Source organism: Pithys albifrons, chromosome 9 (assembly GCF_047495875.1).
Source record: "Pithys albifrons albifrons isolate INPA30051 chromosome 9, PitAlb_v1, whole genome shotgun sequence".
NCBI classification, from domain to species: Eukaryota; Metazoa; Chordata; class Aves; order Passeriformes; family Thamnophilidae; genus Pithys; species Pithys albifrons.
Genome location: NC_092466.1, coordinates 26,877,072 through 26,899,292, shown reverse-complemented (window position 1 = coordinate 26,899,292; position 22,221 = coordinate 26,877,072). Strand labels below are relative to the sequence as shown.

General features: G+C 37.3%; 1 protein-coding gene across 1 annotated transcript in view; it reads right to left on the bottom strand.

The window, feature by feature from the left end:
- Positions 1-843: 843 nt before the first annotated feature.
- The window catches only part of SH2D4B (SH2 domain containing 4B), a 58,549-nt gene continuing 37,171 nt past the window's right edge, over positions 844-22,221 (bottom strand). Inside the window, exons 7-8 of the mRNA XM_071563816.1 lie at positions 4,370-4,590; positions 844-1,035 (exon numbers count right to left, since the gene is read on the bottom strand). Coding sequence (XP_071419917.1) covers positions 943-1,035; positions 4,370-4,590 — 314 coding nt within the window. The 3' untranslated portion in view covers positions 844-942. The remainder of the gene's footprint in view (positions 1,036-4,369; positions 4,591-22,221) is intronic.

The window sequence follows — 22,221 nt, the reverse complement described above, 5'->3', positions numbered from 1 at the left end:
ACCTTCTGGTCTATTTTCATGGAGTTAATCTGTATAGCAAATGGATGAGAAACATGTTTTGCACATCTTTTTTTTAAACATAAAATAGCGTGATAATGATGTAATTAGTTGCACCTTTTCTATGTATCAATATAGCAGCCCCACCATCACTCATAATTCAGCTAAGGAAAACACCTGGTCCTATGGCAAAGTAAAGATAGGAATGTACAGTGTGTCTCTTGCACATCTAAAAGTGGAAAACATGGCAAGGCCAGTGAGGGAATTGCAGCAAATCAAACTGTTCTTTTTAGAATAAACTCATCACTTACTGTACAAGAGTAAAGTTCCTTTCAAGGCTGTTGGACTACAAGAAATTGTAAATAAAATGTGGATGACCTTTTTCTCTCTCTGCTGTGGGTAACTTTGTAGGCCTGAACTCAAAAGCATAATGCCAAGTTTCAAGCTGTACCTAACCATGTAAGCAGTCCCACACTGCACAAGGATGTTTTGACTGCTGCTCTTGTTACCGAAAGTGCATCAACGAGTAATGAGGTTGTCAGCAGAAACTGGCAAACCTTGCTTTAGAATGAAGAATCTGTTTACCAACACTGGTACTTCATGCAGTACTCTATGAATAGTTCCTGGCAATGCTTCTTGCTGCATCAGACATGAAAAAATTAAGATAGGAATTTAGCATTCAGTACAATTGGCCCCAATCCCTGAAAATTTTCTGGGAGTAGTTCTGTTTAGTAATTTCCTGCTGATTTCCCACCTTTCAAATGCTACATGAATAATGATGATAATTCAGGTGCAAAACAGAAATATTTTAGGCCTTCTAATGAGGACATATTTTGGCCACAAGACCAGTGGCTTTGGAAGTTAGTTAAATACTTTCATTGTTTACTTCTGTAACTATCTATTACTACAACTATCCAGAATGCATTCCTGTTAGTCCTGGATCAGTTATTCGAATAAAGGGCTGTAGTCTGGTGGATTCTTCTGCTGTCCACATGGCTCCAGTAGTAGCTCCCCACCTGAGGATGTGATGATTTCTTCCTGTAAAGATAAAAAACAATTAAAGTATCAAAGATCTAAGCCTTCCCTATCTTCTAAGAATAGCAATAAAGACCATCACTTCACTGTAACTGGCAACCAACCATGAATAAACACTTGATAAATTACCAGCAAAGGGATCCTATGGACTAATAATTTCTTTCATGCTTTATTTATCTTGTACTTATGCTGGTAGTAACTTGTATTACTATCAAATAATGCAATCAGTGTGCACGAGAGGTTGTGATTTCTACTACTTGTAAGTTGCTACACCACTTAGGAAAAACAGCTACACATGCCTATAAAGGATGTTTTCACAGGTTAATTTAACAGACATATGCCAATCTCACTGTACTACTTCCATAGTCATTGGGATGAAAGAAGCTTTCCCAGGCAGACAGAGTTCCATGCTGAGTGCTCATACACAACAGGAACTTCTTTCTGACTGACTACAGAAATATGAAAGACATTAACCTTGCTAGGGTAAAGACAGTCTTTACAAATAGCACTCATTCTCATGAATCAAATACTCACATTCCAAGTGTGTCATTCCAGTAACTGATTACCAATACACTTACTGTAAAAGTAGAGAACTTGGTCTTTGCATTTAATCCTACAGTAATGATTTTTCATTTTTGGTTTTGTAGAATTTTAAGATTTATAGTTGCACCAAAACGAGCCAGGATCCAAACATTGTATTGACTAAAATAGCAATCTTTCATCTGAAAGTTTAGATTCAAGTTATGGATCTATATATGGATCTAACATGTTCAAAAGCTATCTAGTTTCTATTGAAATTCAATGCAAATTTGGTGCCTGATTTCCTCAGAACATACACAGTCTCCCAGTTGTTGTTCCTTCCCAATCACTACATCAGACTGAGAAAAAGTTCAGAAAATTGCCACCCAAATTAAATTATTTTCAAAATCAAAGAACCACAGAATCATTCAGGTTGGAAGACTCTAAGATCACTGATTCCAACCTTTGACTGAATCACCACCTTGTCAACTAGACAAGGAGGTTATGAGAAAGCAAAACCAAATATTTAGAAATTATCTTGGATATGTTATTGCTGCTTTCCACAGAGTATCTGAACGAAAATAATAAAAATATGCACAATCACACCTATTCTGTAAGGTTTGTTTTTCCAGCTGATGATTACAAACCCCTTGTGTCTGCCAGCTGAGTTGCTTGAGCAAACTATTCTTATTCTTTTTAATGAAAATGAAGCAAAATTAAGTGAATAAGAAAATTAAAAATTAATTATGCCAGCCCTGCAAAGGACCCTCAAAGAGAAGTCTTTGGGGTAGGGAAGTATAATCTTGCCAAAAATAGCCCTGAGGAAAACAGTACCTTCTCCAAAAAAGCCAAATGGCAAGAGAAAGTGTGCTGACAGCCCAGCCATTTACACAGATTGCTCTGTTGGTTACCACAAGGCTTTGGGATGCTTGACATTGTACTTCATCAGAAAGGGCAGGAAGAAAAGCTTCAAAGAAAACCATGTGACAGACAGGATAAGATGCCTCCTGAAGTGATTGCCAAAGAGACCAGTTTTAATATAGCTATAAGAAAGACAGTTAAAAGAATTGTGTGTTGACATTAAAAATGAACCAGTTTCCCTGATAGGCTTCCTACAGGGGCAGCTATTAACAATTATCAAGGGAGTGTTAAGAAAGTGTTGGGTTTTTGTTGTAATGGCAGGAACTAAAAGGCACTCTGCTTCTGCCAAGTGCTCTACTTCTGTCTGTAAATAGGCATGTTCCTAATCCAGTGATTGCCCAGCATGAGCTGTGATCAAGATACAGAAACATAGCTGGAGCAGAGATATTAGGAAATGGTTGTCATCATCATCACCCCTCTACAGGAGCAGAGGGGGTACTACATTAGCCAGAGGTCCTACATCCAATCTCTGATAATCTGCATTTGAGGTGTCGCGCGTCTGCTTTTCTTTCCCCGACAAGGCCCTGGTTTGACTCTTTCCAGTTATACTGGGCCTGGCTGGGATGGAGTTAACTTTTTTCACAGCAGCCAGTGCTGTGTTGTGAGGTTGTGCTTTGAATTTGTGGCTAAAACAGTGTTGATAACACCCTGTGGTTTTGGCTGTTGCTGATCAATGTTTGCACAGCATCAAGCCTCTCTTTCACCCACTCAGGCCCTGCTGGCAGAGTAGGTTGGGAATAAGGGAGAAGCCTGGAGGGGACAATAGCCCAGCTGGTTGACCCAAACAGGCCAAAAGGATATTCCCTACCATGTAATGTCATACTCAGCAATAAAAACTGAAACACAGAAAAAAGAAGACAATTGGGGATTTTGTCTTCCAAGGTGGCCATTGAGAGAGGATTTCATCAAATTAGAGGAGGAGGTATTTTTCAGTCAAATGGGACACCTACTGTTATCCCTATGTGGAAATATAATCTGTAGGCATATGTCATAATGATCTGTGAGGAGACACTCAGGCAACACTAAACAGATGTTGCAAACTAAGGGAAATAAAAAGAAGATTTTAAAGAGAGGGAAATTAAAAGGAAAATAACCTCTGTGAGACTGAATACTTAAAAATTAAAAGCTGTTAAGAAAAGGAGAAAAAAATTATAAAATTACTCTGAGACAAAGTGAGAAAAGGATAAAAGAGGGGAAGGGAACTAGAAAAGAGAAGATGAAAAGAAATTATAAGGGTGACTAAGAAAAGAAATCAAAACTGATGAAGGTGAGGAGAGATGCAAGATGATGAAAACAACTTACACTATCAGAAACAGTGCTACTGTTTAGTTACAGTGTCTGGCAACAGGAAACAAAAGTTAGAGGCAGAGTAATTCAAACCCATCTAAAGTCGAGGAGTAAATTACTCTTGTAAGATTGTTTTGGGTAATAAGGAGTGACCCTTAACACGTCCCTAAAAGAGAATCTCTGCATGTTCTCTTCACCCTCTTTACTGAAAGGCCCCACTGCCTTGGTTTTGTACATTACAGCCCTCACATCAAAGGTAGAAAAATGCTGAAATTTCACTGAAAGCCCTCTCCAATCCAACTTTCCACAGGAAAATGGCTCAAAACGTGTTAGCTCTGTCAGCTCTTATTAGTCTATTTGTAGCCAAGGTGAGCATGTGTTGCATAGCAGGACACAAATACATGCTGAAGCATTTGAAAGAAGGGGAAAAGCCTTCCGATTCACTGTAACAAAAGAACACAAACTATGAATGTTACAATAGTTAGTGTAGAATATTCCTTCTCCAACTATGGCTATTACTATTTTCCGGTGTGGTTTCAAATTACATGGCTCCTTGTTAAATTATTAATTCATTCCACTCAGTTATTGATCTCTACCTAGCAAGTGTTACCTTGTGAAAATCAATAAGATCGGTGAGTGTTGCATGCCGGTTTGGATCTACCCCCAAGAAGCTGTAGAAATCCCCTGAAGCATCAACCAGGAAGTGCTTGAACCCACTTTGCTGGCGATAAGACAATGCATAGCCCCAGATTTTCTCGCTGACTCTCACCAAGAATGTGCCTTCAGATTTATTCATCAACAATTCCTCTGCCTCCTGACGGCTGATAATACCTGGCAAGAAAAAACCCTGTGGTTATGCAGGTAACATCTGTCAGAGGCAACCAAATACAACAGATACAGAGCAGCAGTGAACTTAAAATAGTGTAACTTCTGAAGACTGAAAGAACTCAAGTCTTGCTAATGGACACGGGTATGTTAGATCACTTATTCCCAGGCTTGCATTTCTTGGAAACGTCACAAAGGAAAACAAGAAACAAAGATCACAATAATTTCCCTCTGGGACCTTTCAGGCTTAACAGCAAAGTAATCGTCTCCTCTAGTTAGAAACTGTGTGAGCTAAAGTGAGTACCCACACAGGGAAAAGATGGAATATTGTATTTATTGACCAGAATTCAGCTTGCCTTTATAATTCACAGTGAACCATAATAAGTTATGCACATTGCTCCACCACAAGAGAAGACAAGGAAGGAGCTTCTTGCAGTGTGTGTCATCCTGTGGTCACTTTCTCTGAGCCAATTTACCTCTGTGGACAAACTCAGCAAAAAAACCTCTCTCCCTGTATCCTGGTCCCCATGCAGTTGTTTTATAGGTGAATTTATTCCTTTGCTGTATGACAAACTTATTTTTCAGGGTGAAAGTAACACAAATTCAGATTTTAATACTAAGAAAAGGAAAATGTTTAACAAGAGTAGAGCTTTCTAGAACTTTCCCACTTTATTCTTCTGTGTTGGAAAAATCCTCATCTCTCTTTTTCTTTCTGATCTAGGGCACAACCCCGAATTGTTGGTACTTCTGCTGGCAAACAGGATATAACCCTGATCATAACCCATATAAAAGGTGTGATCAGAATTGCACCCAGCACTATCCAAGGTCTGATCATCCATCTAGAAAGGCTGGTTCCTGCTACTCTGGCAGGCCTAGAGGACAGTAAACTCATGTCTCAGTTATCTGTGAATCACCAGATGCTCACAGTCATCAGGAACAGATGTTGAATTAGGCCATTCTGAATGTGAGCGTGGCACAGGCGTCAATAAATAATGCACATACACATTCCAAAGTTTCTCTCTGTGAGGCTAAACTTTCTCAAAACAATACATGTGATGTTTAATGGAACTGCATGTCATGTTACAATTCTACACATCCTAGTAAGAGTTCTATGAAGTCCAAGTACTGAAAAGCCACATTGCTTTAGTGCAGTAATAAACATAGTCCAGGGATTAGCTGTACAAAGAAGGCCCTACCTGAGAGACCATTTTTTGGAATGCTCTGATTAAACTCACATGGAAAATTATGCCTCTACAAGACATAGGAAGGGATTGAGGAGTTCTGGGTCTTAAAAGCAAGCTCTATGTGATGTGAGGAGAGATAGAAAAGCATCTCTTTCTTTCATTTTTTGTCTAATTTGAGAAAATGAATTTCTTTTACAGTTTTATTTGGTGCAATGATGAAAGGCTCACTCTCAGTGGGGCTCAGAGGTCCCTACTGAACTGAGTACAAAGAAGAAACATGTACATATATAACTTGCTGAATGGCATGCATTTCTCTGTTCTGAAGGATACTACATCTTTGCACCAGACACGCAAAACAGGCAATAAACATGCAAGCATAAGCATTTGTTTAGAAACAGCATCTAACTGCTCAGTCAACAATGTCAATTGATGCACTTTGCAAAATTAAAAATAGTTTTATTGGAAATATTCCAAGATGAATTGCTAAAAATTCTTGAACTCTGTTCAAATAAAAAACAGTAACAATATGAATCCATATGATACAGCATATTATGTGAAGTCATATCACTAGATCCCAATACCAGGTGCTATGTGCCAAGAATTACACAAAAATTGATTCTGAAATCACATAATCTGTTAACCCAGTCTTCATTCAAGTTGGCTGAATTTAAATACACATGAAAGGTTTTATTAGTGATTATGGTGCCTACTTCCTTGACAAATCTCTACTGCAAATAAATGTAGATGAATCACCCTAAGAAGCTCAGAGCATTCAATGGCAGGAGAGGATAAACAGTTTGGTCACCTGCAAATACTACAATAAATACAATAATTAATATTTATACTGTAATTCTAGATTGAAATCATACTGATAATTTTGGGGACAGGAACAGAGTGCTGTTACAACTATTTGTTCTCTAAGCAGTGTCAGAACTGTTAGGGAACAAGGTGGCCTAGATAACAGGCTTTATGGATACAGAGGATTTGCAAAAAAATAGAGGTTGTAATACACAGTGAACTATCCTTAGAATATTTCTAGGATTTGAATGGCCATCACTAGCAAGCATATAATATGAAATCCATTTAGCATTGATTAGTTAAATACCAAACAATGTGTTCACCTGCTCTCAACTCCCAGCAGCAGAGCTCAAACACTGCAGGCTTCCACATGATGTTATCTTTGCCAGACCTTACTTTTGTTCTGGGCTTTCTATCACTGAGTAGGTGAGGAATGCTACATGGCTTAGCACTAGGTTCTTTCTTTTGTTTTAATTTTCTTTTCTGCTAAATATGGTGTCATAAATTATTGGCCTGATACTCTGATACTTTTTTCTCCCTCCTGATTCTGTTAACAGCTCAGGAGAAACCACCTCTCCCCACCATCTCCTCCCTCTCCTTGTCTCCCAGTTATTTTATTTTAATATGGTTCAATTCTTCAGTAAGTGACTATTATAGCAATGAAAGTCCCACTCTACCCTTTAACAAATATTATCCCTTTCTCTGGACAACTGGAGAAAGAGTGGCACCATTCACTCCTGAATGGCTGTAGAGAGATAAACAATATCTGTGAAAATCCTACATGAACATTTGGAATTGTTATAACTGAAATCAAGAAACTTGGGTTTCCCAAGGCTCCAGTAAGAGGTTTAGAATCACAGATGCTCTTACTTTTGTTAGTTAAGATATTAATTAGAAACATCTAGAAAAGATACCACTGATACTTTGAAAACTAATTTTTCCCCTCACTCTCATTCTTGCTAATCTCTTAAAAACAATTTTAAAAAAAGGAAAAACTGCATCATCTTCACTTGGTGTACAGCAACACTGTGTCAAAGCAGTAATACTTTCATGTAAATAATTTAACTAAATATCTCACAAGTAATTAATCTATCATCAGTATCATCATTTTAACTTATCATGTGATCAAAACCCAGTGTATTTGGACAGCAGCTACCCCAATGAAACTCACATCTCCCACCTGTCATGCCAAAGAATTTCTCTCGGACTGTACAAACTGCTGTTGTCTGTAACAAACCATAAAGGAGCAGTGGGGTTTTGGCTGAGAGAGGGTCAAAGATGTAACTAACTCCTCTCGAAAGCATGGAAACCTTATCAGCTGGCTTGAGTTTTAGGCCCCTGCCCCCAGACTCACTCCATGCATCTGTCACATTACATCTTCCTGTCCACTTTAAATATTCTAGTTTTGCAATGCTTATAGATATTGACATTTTGGATTCTTAGCAAGAGAATAACATTTTGTAAGACATTTATGTCAAATCATAGAACATTCATCATCAACTGACATGTTCCTAATTAACAGCTTAATTTTTTAAAATACAGGGCTGTAATTACAAATTTTGGATGATAGGCTTGTCTTAACATTTTTGTTGTAATTATGTTCTTTTTACTGCCACCAATCTTCCACAAAGAAAAAAGAACATCCTAACATTTAGGGAATATTAAGCTCACATGGGAAGTGGAGAGTTCATTATGAATTTAGTGAGCATAGCTAAGAAGTCTTGATTCTACTTTCTAAGATTATAGCAGCCCCAACAGCCTAAAATACTAATCTGAAATATGATCCCATGACACTTCAGCTTTCAGCATTATCCTCCATACATCCTGGAGTGAAACTCAGGAGGTGAAATCCATAAATATTTGCTACAGGAATGCCATACCAAGCATGAATCCCAACCAGAAAAGCTGATGAACTTTGCCAATAAGGCAACTATATACTGGAAGTCTAAAATTAATTTTTTCATTATTATAAAGTTACATCATATTCATTGTTATAATCTAGCAGTGGTCTAATGTGCCACATGTAATAATGATGTCCAAATATAATTTGGCCTTTACCAGTCAAGATATTTTAATATACAAATGAGCATTTATATATGCTGAAAGGCTGGCTAAGATTAGAGGGCGAGCAGGTACAAACACAGCCCAGGAGCCTTCATTTACCCTTCTGCAACAGGAGCTATTTGCTCAGCTGATGTTTTCTCTTTCAATACTTTTTCATTAGCTTAATCTCAAACAGTCCAGTGCATGAGGTTTTACTCACAGAAAAAGCGTCACAAATACTGGCATGAATAAATGAGAGCAATGCAATGAGAGCAATCATGCCAAGAGCTTTCATGACCATTATGAAAAGCCTTCCATTACATGCAAAATTGATCTGTTGAATAATTTTGAATATTCACATGTAATCAGTGAAGAAGAAAAAGATTCATCCTGTTGATACAACTTAAGACATCTAACCAGGGAAGCGTGTGATTTAGGCCACTAATCAGGATCCAAAACACAAAAAAGCCAATACCAGTATCTCCTTTTGTTTTCAACAGGATTAAATCAAAGCCCATCTGAATACAAACATTCCTGGCAATCATTCCATGAATGATTCACATGCTAAAGGTTATACAGGCCCATTACACCTAGAGCAAATGTGAACAAACAATAAATTAGTAAACACAAGGAAGCATAAGAAATTAGCTGAGAACTACTGAATAAGGTAAAGGACTACATTTGTTCAATTACCCAGGCAGATCTAATAAGTAACTTGAAAGATGGTGATGAAAAGGCCACAAGGGTAGGAAGGATCAGTTTGCTAAGCATTGGCCAATCCCTTCCAGATTTCTGAGCTGAAAAACTGAGCTAGACAGACATACTATTCTATGCCATTTGGAATGAAATATTTCCCAAAGGCAAAAGAGCAAATTTTCCAAAAATTTCCAAATCAACTTTCTCTCTCCAAGATTTAATTTGAGAGTCAAAACTTACATTACAATTTACAGACCCACCAAAAAAAAGTCTGAAATAAATTTCAGGAAAGAACACTATAGAACAGAAAATAACTTTGTATAGAACAGATTTTAAGGTCTTGGGAATTTTCAATCAAAACAAAAAAGTTCTGGTTTGAGTAGAGGAAATTACCTCATAGGGGTTTTTGCCTACTTCATTAAAATTTTAAAAAAGTCATGTAGTTGGAAGTAAAGATCAAACCTACCTGGGACCAAAATCTGAATAAAAGAAACTAGTTTTGAAATAATCAGAAAAGTAAACAAATTCTGAAGGGACTGATCCAACAGCAGCCAGTGTGTTTTGTGAAGAGCTGACAGCCTGTGTTAACATAAACCATAGTCAGGAAGAGCAATAATAGCTTCTAAGAACACTATACTATGAACTTAATGGAAGAGGACAGAGTTTTCAGAGCCCACAGAGGATGAAGATACACACAAGAAACAAACACCAGCTACAATGAAAACTGAAGCTTGGGAACTAAGGTTTAGAATAAACATGACCTTTCTGAGATCCCATAAAAAGATGGGACAGTAAAGACTTGAAACAAATACTAGAATACATGACACTACCAACCATTTCTGGTCTAAGAGAAGGTGAAAAATCCAGCTCCTTCAACCACTCAAACATCAAAAGCATAAAAGCAGGGAAGATGAAGTGATTGTTTCCCTGCAGTGCAAGAACTAGAGCACAGCTAGTGCATACTCTCAAGGAAAAGCAGTCTCTGTATCACTCAAAGCAAGTTTTCTCAGGCCGACTGTTTCAGTTCTCTTCCACAGGTGCAAATCTGTATGTGGACTCTTAAACTGATCAAACATTCTTATTGTACATTGAGAAGGACACAATTACTCTGCAAAACTGTGATGTCTAGACTGAATACTTTATGTTATCCTTGAGATTACCAAGGTCACATATAATTTAAAGGACACCATTATCAGTTATGGTGGCTTATGCACTGAGCTGTGACTAAAATAGTCGAAGGATAACATACATATTTAGGTCACACCTTGTCATTTCCCTGGTATTTCCAGCAGGAGTAGCATGCACAATTAAATACATGCCCAAATATTTGCAGCAATACGATTTTACAGTGTGTCACTCTGTTAAAGATGTTTCATCCTCTCCTTCCTTTTAGTCACAATACTTTTTTAGATAGTGCTACAAAACAAATAGTGAAAAAAGAGGTCAATAGTACTGTGTGAGAGAAGCTATAGCTGAGAGGTAACAATAGCTCTGCCTCTGCTATTTCGGAATAGAAGCTATAAAGGCTAAAAAGCAAAGCAAGGGAGTAAATCAAAGATGATGATAATAGAAACAAAGCTGTTGAAGCTATTCACCATCTGCTGTTAAGGCAGGATTAACTCACATGGGACTAGATCTTCAAAAGATTTCTCTTTTCATTTAGGCATTGAAATAAATAGACAGGCTCAAAAAACCCCCAAACCACCACACTAAAAAAACAACAACAAAACAACAAAAATCCAATAAAAACCCCAACAAAAACAACAGCACAATGACTGGTGGGTTTGTTGGGGGGTTTTAGGGGGTTGGGATTATTTGCTGTGGATCTTTTTTTTTTTTTCCGCAAAACTTGGCCACAAATGACATGACAAGAGCCCAAGAGCAAAGGGCTGAGGAGTCCCTATGTAATGTCAGTAAGAATACAGATATTTCATGCTGTGTTATATGATATTAATCTAATAATCAATTAATCTATTATCAATAATCTATTATTGGTATAATCTATTAATCAATATTTACTGTCATTGATAATAGAGAAAATATGCTCAGTAGGTCACAAGAATCAAAACCTAAAAAGTGAGGAAGTAAAACCTTCCTGTCTTCATAGAACTGCAATGGGAGGCAAAGCAGGGATGAATTGAGAAACCAACAAGTAAAATACACATTTGAAATACACTGGCCTTGTCACATATGCATTATCTGAGTATTCAGGGGCTGGCATGGGGCTGGCCTCCTCTGAGCTACATAGACAAAGTGAAGTGACACTGGTTAGGCACCCTCTGCAGGAAGCTTTCTTTGCTTCACATTCATCCCCCATTTCTTCTGTACGATCTCAGGAGTCACACATGCAGTAAAACACACCTAAGATGGAGATAAATCCATGCTGGTCAAAGGTGAGCAGGAGTCCATTACCCATTCTTCAGCATTCCTCTCCTTTGTAACCATCCTGGTGCATTTGACATGTGCAGAACTGGGAAACAACACGAGTGAAATTCAGCTCCCTCTCCGGCAGGCCTTCCTCAGTATAGAAAGTGTGCTCTGAGCTATGAACAGACACGAATAGAAAACCAAGGCCTAGAGGAATAATGTATTTCTAATGGCAAGAGACCCCTTTAGGCAAGGATGAGACACAGTGCTAATACATCATGCCCTAAAACAAGCTCTCCTTGAAGGTGCATAGGAGTATCTTGAGTCTCTATACATAGGAGAAATTCATGAAGGAAAACTATGATAGGTAAAAATATATAGGCCTTGTTTTGTTTGGAGGGAGGGGGGAGGTTGTGGGTTTGCTTGCTTGCTTGGTTGGTTTTGGCTTTTGTTATAATGCAGATTCAGCTCTCTGTTTTGTCAGAGTACAGCTGTCCTTAGAATAAAGAAAACTCATACCTCAGAAGATTTCTTAATACCTTAAAAATGAGATTCTCTAAAGCAACTAAAAACTTACTGAAATTCTGAAAGAAATGGGTGCCTTAGTCCCATGGGAATCTTCAAAAATCACATCTAAATGAGTAATGCAGTTACAATGAGTATTTGTCTTCAGGTTTACAGAAAATCAGGCATGCTACATCCCTTGTTGCCAGTGGCTCACAGTTAATTCCCTATGCACTCTGCAGAAAATTTACCTCTTAATTGTCTCCTTTTAAGTTCATTCTACATTCAAACTATCAAATACTGTAAAACTCCTTTATACTCACTGTCAAAATATTTACACCTTATTCACTAGTAAGCAGTGCAGCACATAAAAGAAAGGCATTGACATTATTTGTCTGAATACAGCACTGTATAATAGACTTGTAAATTTTTCTGTTAATGTCTCCTCAAAGCCTAGTGTTGGTTTCTTCTTTCTTTCCTTTTAGATCAACCTATAGAATGCATTAGCTGGGAGGAAAACAATTTTACCTCTCTCTTGTCTTTGCACATTATTAGTTGCACCTGTCAGAAGAGAAAAAGTAGCACCAAACACCTCTAACCTTTTATCTCATATATATATTTCTCCATTTTTTTCTTTAGATATAGGCTTTTCTGACCATACATTCCTACATTAAACCTCTGCTATTACCCTTTAATTTCTGAGTTTCCTCTTCTCTAAACAGCTTCTGAAAAGAAACTCATGTTGAAAGGTGGAACAGTTAACCATTCCATTTTCAGTGGTTTCTCAAAATAAATTTGTTGTGTGCGGTTTAACATGCATGAGCAGGAAATTGACAGAAATTATAGGTCAAGAATATTTAATTTTGTACTGTTTCCACTGTTGCAACATTGTTGTGTTTCAAAGTTGGAAGCCTCTATGTTCAGTGAAGTCAGGTGAAGACCTACAACAGGGGGGTTGGGTGCTTTGTTTTGCTTTTGTTTTTTGTTTTTTTTTTTTTTTGTAAGTAAATACTTCCAGGACTATGTAAACATTCTAGACACTGTTATAGAAACCTGACATTTCCTGCAAATAACAGACAAAAAAAAGTGTATTCATGAGGATGTCTTCAGACTTGATAAAATACCAGTACACTGAACCAAATAGGGAACTTTGTTACAAATATTATTCCCATAGGATACATCCACCTTCTTACAATAGAAATAGGACTGAATTTTTATTTCTGTTATGTATGAAGAAGATAGAAAACTATCCAGACTATCAATAAACTGTTATGATGGGGGTGTGACACATACAAAGTAGATATTAAGACCTTGCTGTATTTCTGAAACATGAAAATCTTCTTAATCAGTAATGCAAACAGTAATACCTCACTAGAGCCTGACAGAGCTAGAAATTGTATAGTGCTGTAATAAAAACAGAGCAAAGAAACTGATTTATGCTCTGCTCCTGGCTCAGCAAAATAAAACACGTCTGTTATGGTACAATAGTCACTGGTATTGTGATTTGTGTGAAAATTGAAAAGTGTGGCAGCTTTATTAGGTTAGTGGTCAGTATTCACCACCATTTCTCCAGGCAAACTGTTTACCTTCACTCAGTCTTGATCTTGCAAGCAACAGAGGGAAAAGAACAGGAAATCCCAGTTCATCGGCATCTTTGGCAAAGCACTTCACTTGTTCTATTGCTCACCTTGTTACTTATCTAAAATTTTGCTAAATTTTAAAATGACAGAGAATTTTAGTATGCAAATTAGATCTAAATCAAGGGAAAAGACGAGAAAGCTGATGTGTGGAAGGAGAGAAGGGGGATGGAAAAGCCTTCCTTGGATGTATTTATATTCTCCTTACTCCAGCAATCATTAAGTTCATGTTTCTCCCTAATACTTCTGAAGGCAACAAGGACATGAACAGGGATGGAAGACCGAGCTTTTACCAAACCCATCACACAAACACAACAAAGCCCAGAGTGAGAAAAATATGGCCACATTTCTGGATGTATAGGAGACAGTAACCACAAACAACCATCAAAAACTTGCTGTGGGCTAAGAAAAATGTAGTCTACCCAAGCCAAAACCAGAACATGACCCCACCGTTTGCATGCTCTATCATGAATATACCACATTTAGAGGAAAACAGGGGATTTAATTCAGTGCCTATGAATTTCTTAATGTTTAGGCTGTGACTTTACTGAATAAATTATAAAATAAATCAACATACTTTTGCAAAATAGGTAGGGCTTGATTAAATTATGCCTCATATATTGTGCAGTCATTTATTCTAGGGCAATTTTGTGATCCATTATACCCATTTTTCCATCATGTAATTAAGTACAGAAAAGACAGAAAAATTAAACATCAGGCCTTTGTCCACACAGACTGGACTGAGACAACCAGCTGCCAATAAGCTTTCTAATATTAACAGTAATAAATTACTGATAATTGCAATGGGTTCTGATTTTATATCAAAATGAATGAATAAGACAGCAACATTAGGTCCAGTGCAGTTCCCTGTGTCACTATTGCCATAGTTGTAAATGGCAATGAAACAAAGTCGCTGGATTTTCTATAAGAAAAGTAATGAATTGCTGAGATAATAGGAAGCTACTGGCGAAGTGAGAAGCAGCAAAATGAACAAGGATATTCTGAAATCATGGAGGCTACAATGATGCAGGCATTGAGTATAAAAAGACAAAAGCAAACTAGATGTATCTATATCTCCCCATTTTATGGGTATTCATGCCTATATCAGATCATTGCCAAGACCCATACCAAAAATCAATCAATCAATCATGAGGGGAAAACAGTGCATTCAGTCATGAGTCAAATTATAAAGAGTGGTTAAAACACAATAATTTCTTTAAAAAGGCAAGTAATTCTCAGGCACTCTTTTCTTCTCCACATTGCCACAAAGCTTGTTAATAGTCTTGTATAAAAGCAGTACAAAAATAAAAACATTACAAAAACAAAAAAGTCTAAGAATATCTTCAATACATATTTCTGTTCCCCCCCCCCCCCCCCCCCCCCTTTTTTTAATTCAGAGAAAGCCCAAGACTTCAAATTTGGATTTAGAAACTTAATTTACTGTTTTTATCAGGGGATTGACATATTTTATTTTGGTATAATAATACAACCAGAAATACAGATTATGGCTTCAGGCTAATAGGAAATATACCTTCATCCTATTTAGAAAAAAATGAGATATACTAAATGAAAGCACATTTTAGAAGATCTGAAAAACAATTAACATGTTAATATTTATAAAAAGAAAGGCAACTGGGTTGGCTTTAGACCAGTAGATGAATCCAAATAATTTTCTATATGATGCAAGTTTTCTACATGATGCATCTCTGAATGAATATCTACATTTACTTCCATGAAGACTATTAATTTGCAGTTCTATCCAAAACAAATGAGCTTCACAATTATACTGTGAAACAGAGAGGTAAGATTTTGACATGAGCAAGGCCTGTTAGATATTCAAAATCTGTTTGTATGAGAACTGAAACTGAAATTTCTTCCAATGCATCCATGCTTAGTAAGTGTTATGCAAATGTCAAATTTCTGTGACCAGACCTCTTGAACAGTGTTAACACATAACACGTGGCTGGGCAGGAAAGGTTTTGTAATTCTGCTGCCTAACAGAGAGGTGATATCTAGGTTGATTGTGTTTTGAGCATTAGGAATGTTCAGAGCCTTCTTTGGAAGTGTTCCTGATATAATTGCTAGTTTAAATGACTTCATTTTATGCTAGTATTGATTTGTCTTTCAGTACACTGGAATGCATTATGAATGCAATTCCATTAATTTAGCAGTCTCACTGTCAGAGCATTTGTCCAATGAAGGGATACTCAAATGTCTAGAAGTTAATTGAGTTACATGGCAATAAACATAATATTACATTACAGGCCCTCACAAGCTGCTGATTTGCTAGAATTGCTAATGTTTTCCACTGGCCTTTTTATATAGATACTGATTTGTATTGATGTAGCTATGCTATTTTAATTTTAATTTGCTTTATATCTGAATATATGCAAGTTAGATTTTGATTCTTCATTGCACCGAACAACATTTTTAAACCTCTAGTTCAACCTCCAGCAACCAGAGCTGGCTTTTAGATTCTGCAGTTCCTTCTACATCAGCCAGAAAGGCAGCCCAGGGCTCACCCTGGCAGGGAGGGACCAGAAGGGCATCATCACAGGGTGCACTGAGCTCCAGCTTCTCTCTTCCCATGGTATGTCTCCCTGTTCCGTACAACACAGCCGAGGGCTGCTGGATGCTCCCAGCAGAAAACCACTTGGACACAGGAGTGTCATGAATATACTGAGTGGATCCCAGCTGATAATGGCAATGAGATAGTTAAACTGGCTCTGCAAGCACCAAAGCAATTTGTGAGTGTAAGGTATAAAAACTTTCCAGGAGGCTTTAAGGATAAAGTTCTTGACTGTTAATTGGACAGAAGAAAAGGAATGGAATGCCTTCTCAGTTTGTTTTTAGATAATAAAAAATCTCTAGTTTTCTTAACAAAAATACAGCCCTCAATTAAAAAATAACTGATTCTACTTTTTATAATTTAATTAATAGTTGCAAAAAATACAAAAACATGGCATGTATACAAACATATACACATGCCAATGATGGTCTTCAAAAGCACGTATATCTTACAGCTCACCTAGAACACTACAATCTCATGGGTATTGAAGGAGCTGTCAAGATAAATTTTCCATAAACCTAAATGACAACTGTACTAGTAAATCAAAGTGTCAGCAGAGCTCTCTCAATAGAAGGAGAAAAATAAAAGTCACAGTTAACATGGAACTCTGGAATTCAAATTTTACAGCTGAGTGTTATAACAGACAACTAGGCAGAAAATTGTACTGTATTCTTTGCTGTTCATGCTTTTCTTGCAGGTGAAGGAAAATGGTTTTTTCCTTAAATATATTCCCTTTGTGTAAGGTTTAAAAACACATACATTTTTTAGGTACACTTGCAGTCGAATCTGAAATCTATTTACATCTGTGAGAAGCTTTAGACACCTCACTGAGCTCATGAAAAATCTTTCTACATATGTTTAAATCAAGTAATCGTTAGAACCTTTATTGCCAAAAGGGATACAAATTTAAATCACGATATATCTGAAGTATTTCCCCATATTCAAATTAAAATAGCACTTCCAGATGGATTACTACAAAGCATTTTTTGTACATACTTAAGAAATTATACTTCTTTATGTAGATAAAACTAAAATAAATCTATGGATAATATTGATAACTAATTTTTCTTCTCACACACTTGGCTGAATTCAGGAACTTCAGTCTAACTTTGTTAATTACAGTCTTTTCTAGCTGCTAGCAACATTCTTGCATATTGATCTAGGGCACTGTTGCTCAGGGGAAAAAGGTACCTTTAATCACTCAATAAAGGGAAGCGGACACTGAAACACTGCTGAAAGTCAAATGAGGTGAACATGGGGATAGTAAAAACTTCATGCCTAATAAGCAGCACTATGATAACCATGTGCAACTCTGATAGTGATCCAGTTCTGTACATCCTCTGGGGTTTCACAGGTCTCAGTTAAACCACTAAAAAAGAGTCACTAAATTGCCTCATTTCCTACCATCAGTGGAACTAAGGCAAGGGAGATAGCAGCTAGGCTCAAACTCACAGCAGGAAGCCACTACGTAGTAACAGAAACTACTTTGAAAGAGGAACCAACCTCATCTCAAGTTCTGAAACAGAACTTTTTACTTAATTTTGACTTCAAATTCTGGGATTGTCTTTTATTTATGCTAAATTTCATGAATGAAGCTATTCCAGTTTACATGATAGAAGAAATTGGACACAGACAGCCACTATACAGAATAATTTGTTGCTACCACCATCTTAGCCCCAAAAGATTTTATCCCCACCCTATAAATAGTAGCATGGTTATGAGAGAAAATAGGAGAGGAACCTTTGTCACATGACTAATGAACTGTTACTTTCTTGTAGCTTGGATTGAATATCCATAAATGTTTGCAGGTCACTTCAAGTACAAAAGATTCTTTTTATCAAGCATGCTGAAATGTCTTTATGATAGCCACATGCACTCATGAAAGATCTGTGCTGTGTTCAATTGTGGGAAATGGTGGTAACAGCACTGGAAGAATGTTGCATGGAATTATGTATAATTTAGATCTGAGTCCTCCCTGTCATGCATTAAGAACTATTGTGTATTATATTTTAGATGCTAATCTTGGATAGAGAGGTAGGGTATGAAGCAGTCAGAGCCAATGCTAATCAATGTAAATCAGTGTGCAAATCTGCACAGCTCCTTTGGAGTTTTATCTCTTAAAAAGATTCACGAGTTTGTGATTTGACAATCCCATTCACTGAAAGGTCAGGAGAAGTAAGAACTGATCCTTCTGCAGTCAAAGAGGGAAGGAAGGGAGCTGTCATTCCCTGAGTGTTTGCAGGAGAAGGCCAAATTTCTGTTTCCCCCAATCCACCTCATTCTGCTTCCATGCCAACATCATGTAGTGAAGTCACATACAGAGGTTAGCTGCCTACAGAGTCACAGAAACCTCTTCCTTTTGTTTTCATATCATCTATTGTTTATCTCCTGTGGGGAAAGCCGTTTAAGTGTCACAATGTGCTCCTAACTGGGGGAACTGGAGTAAAGCTAAACCACAAACATAATATCCCGCAGCCCCTTTCTTTCCCCGCTGTGTGACTACACACAATACCTGCTGGTACCCTTTGAGAGAGTTGTCTTGGCTTAGCACAAAAATAGTATTACTTCAAAGGACCTGTCAAACTAATAACTTGCAATCTTCTTCCATGAGGCTGGATCAATAGGACTGCGGTTTCAGCACTTACTGCAGCAAGGCAGAAGGACCAGTAAAGCGTCCACTGGTGGGAAACCGGTGAAATTTATTGACCTTGGGTCTGCAAGTGTTTCCGTGCTTTGGACAGAAAATACTGCTGATAAAATAATAAATATAACTTAGCCTATCATAAGCTGAAAAAAAGTACATACAGAAGCCTGTGAAAGAGCGTGTTCTTGTAAGTGTGCTGGCAAAGGAACAAGAGTTGGAGGCATGACTGATAAACAGTTAGATATGGTCTAACAATAGGCAGGATATCAGCAATTCATCCAAGTCTAACACAGGACACCCTGCGGTATCCTAGAGGAGGTGTTCAGGAAACATTCAGATACAGCATTTATAGATACACAGCATAAGCTGAATGTCTTGTGCTGGCAGTGACTGACAGTTAAGTGTGCCTTGTGCATGGATAAACTATTCAACACATACACAACTGCCACTGAAAGGAAAAATTATGATCCTGCAGGTAAGGACCAGACTGCAATATATGTAAAAGGGTACCACAGCTCCAATTCACACTCTGGACAGATAAACACACCTTCTGCTTTTGCTTTAGACAACATAAACAGTCTTCATAATTTCTCCCAGTCTTACCATAAACAACCTTTGTACATGTCAAGGCTTTTTACTTGGGTGTAACATTCCTTATTTTGTGTAAACACATCAGTTTTTTGTCTTAGCATACAATTTCTTCCTCTTATATCACATGGTTTTTATAAATGTCTTCATTTGCGAACACTAACAACAATCTTTCTGTTCAGAAACACCTCTTTTTTGTTTTATGCTATGTGATAAAGAAAGCCTGCAGGAGCTGCAGTAATAGAGAAGTGTACTCACACATGGTCCACTTCAAAACAGAGCAAGAACTGTAACGTAAAATTACAGGTAAATACAGTAATCTACCATGATGGCTTACTAAACAAAATCATAATTGCTAGACACCCACATAATTGCTCGCTATGGCATGCTCCAGTAGTAGTAGATGGAGGAGAAAATCTTAAAAGCGTTTTAAATGAAGGGGACAAGACATTTTCAGAATGTAAAGCAATTTGGCTTTCAATATTCTTTCATTAAGACATTAATAAATTCCCCTGAGAGTAAATGAAAAAGCTGCTGTATACTCTTCACAAATGTAAAGAATTGTCTCATGAAAAGTTGAAAGGATGCCTTTTTAATTTTATTTTTTACTAGAACTGCACTGTGTGGCCTCTGCACCTGACCTGGTTGTGTCCACAAAACTGTTAACATATTAAACCTGTTTCCCCTTTATGGTCACATGTTCTTCTTTAGCTCTGATTTTTACTGTCTACAAAAACTTCCCAGAAAAATTGCTGCCTTCTATCTTTAGAATATGCCTAATCTTTAGAATATAGCTTCCAGTTAAAAAGCAGTCAAGAAGGACAATGTATTGTAAAAGAATAAGAAAGCTCATTTCACATTAGCAATTAGCCTATTTACATTAATTATTCAATTGCCTCATTCTACAATTTCCCTGCTGTTCTTTTGTGCTTCCTTTCTTGCAGCATGTTACAGCTCACATTACCTCACTTTGATACTTTGCTCCCTTTCAAGCAGAGCCATGAGCCTAAAACATTTATTTTGTTTGCTAATAACCTGTCTGTGTAGACACTTTGGAACTCTAATGGCATGAGAAAAACAATTCCAAGGTCTTAAAAAGAACTGACAGACTGAAACAATCATCATGACCCAAGTGGAATGGCTTAGTTCTTGAAGGATCATCTTATTTCTCAGAAAACAGCAAAACACCTCTCATTTCTTAAGGAAGAAGTTGAGAGCTGAATTAAAGCTGAGAAAGCATTTGGATTTTGTCATGTTATGGGTCTGACTTGAGTTGAGAGATTTGTAATCAAGTACCAGAATTTCACCCCAGGATCTCAACACTTGACTCCAAATACTGCCTTACCTTTGAAAAACACCACTAGAACATCCAGTAGATGTTTGATAAGAATATGTTCAGGAAATACAAAAAAATCATGTTCCATCTCACAGCAAGTAAGTAGGGAATCATGATTCTAATACTGGCTATAATAGCTATAATTAAATCCACCCATACAGAAAATGTATCTAAAGCTTCAAAGACAAACTGGTTCATGTATAGTGCCCTAAAAAAATCTCTCTGTGTAGGTTTTAAAAATTACTGTTTTATAATTATTTCAAAGTAAAATAAAATGAAAGTATTCTTACCATTTAAAGGTAATGGTACCAAACTGGTGGGAGCCTATCCCTCAGTTCTTCAAATGCAAGACAGACTTTCCAGCCCCACTGATTGTTTAGCAACCCCTTTATCTAATACAACAGAGGGCTCTCATTCATCCCACGTCACCATTGTGATATAAATATCATCATTCCATGCCTGAATTTTGCCTGCTCTTCAGTGATGAAAAGCAAAGGACTAAGCAGCTTTGGAAACAAATGTGCTCTGTTTAACCACAGGATGGGGACAATGAAGGTGACAGCAGTACATGTCTTCCCACGCAGGTCTCATGGAGCACCTCAACCCGTTTTCTAATGCAGGGTTACATGATAAGAGTGTAACTTGGTGTCCAAACCTGCTCCATATCTGTTCTTCCTGCCAAGTTTCCCTGCAAAGGAAGCACTCATTCCTAACAAGGTTTTTTGAGAAACTCCCACAGATTAGGGATGGTGATTGATACTAAATGACTGTGGCATTATTTGCTTTACACAAAATCAACTGAGTGGCAATAACCAGCAGCCCATGTTGACCTGGCAGTATCCCTGCAGCACTCACAAGCCATGAAGTCTAGAGATACTCAAACTGTTGATCACAACTGTGCCAGTCCTCTCTCTTTGAGAACAGGCTGGCAGAACAGAGAAGTCTATTTTTTTTAATGAAGAGAGTAAGAATCTCTTCTGAAAGTCTGCCTTTTTTTTTTTTACCTTTTCCTAGACAATGGTTCAAAATGAAGTTTGATATCACATAACTTTTTTTAATCTCATACTTCCCCTTCTTCATTTACTTGCATAAATTAGAGACCTGCAAATATGTGCAAGCTAACAGATACATTGTCATTCACAATTTTTATTTTAGTTGGGTTTATGATTTGAGTCAGGAATTCTCAGATTCCATTCCAGGGGTTTCCCAGTCACAGAGTGTTTTAGATACCAAGCTTTGCATATGGCTATTTTTTCATGCATCCTTCAAGC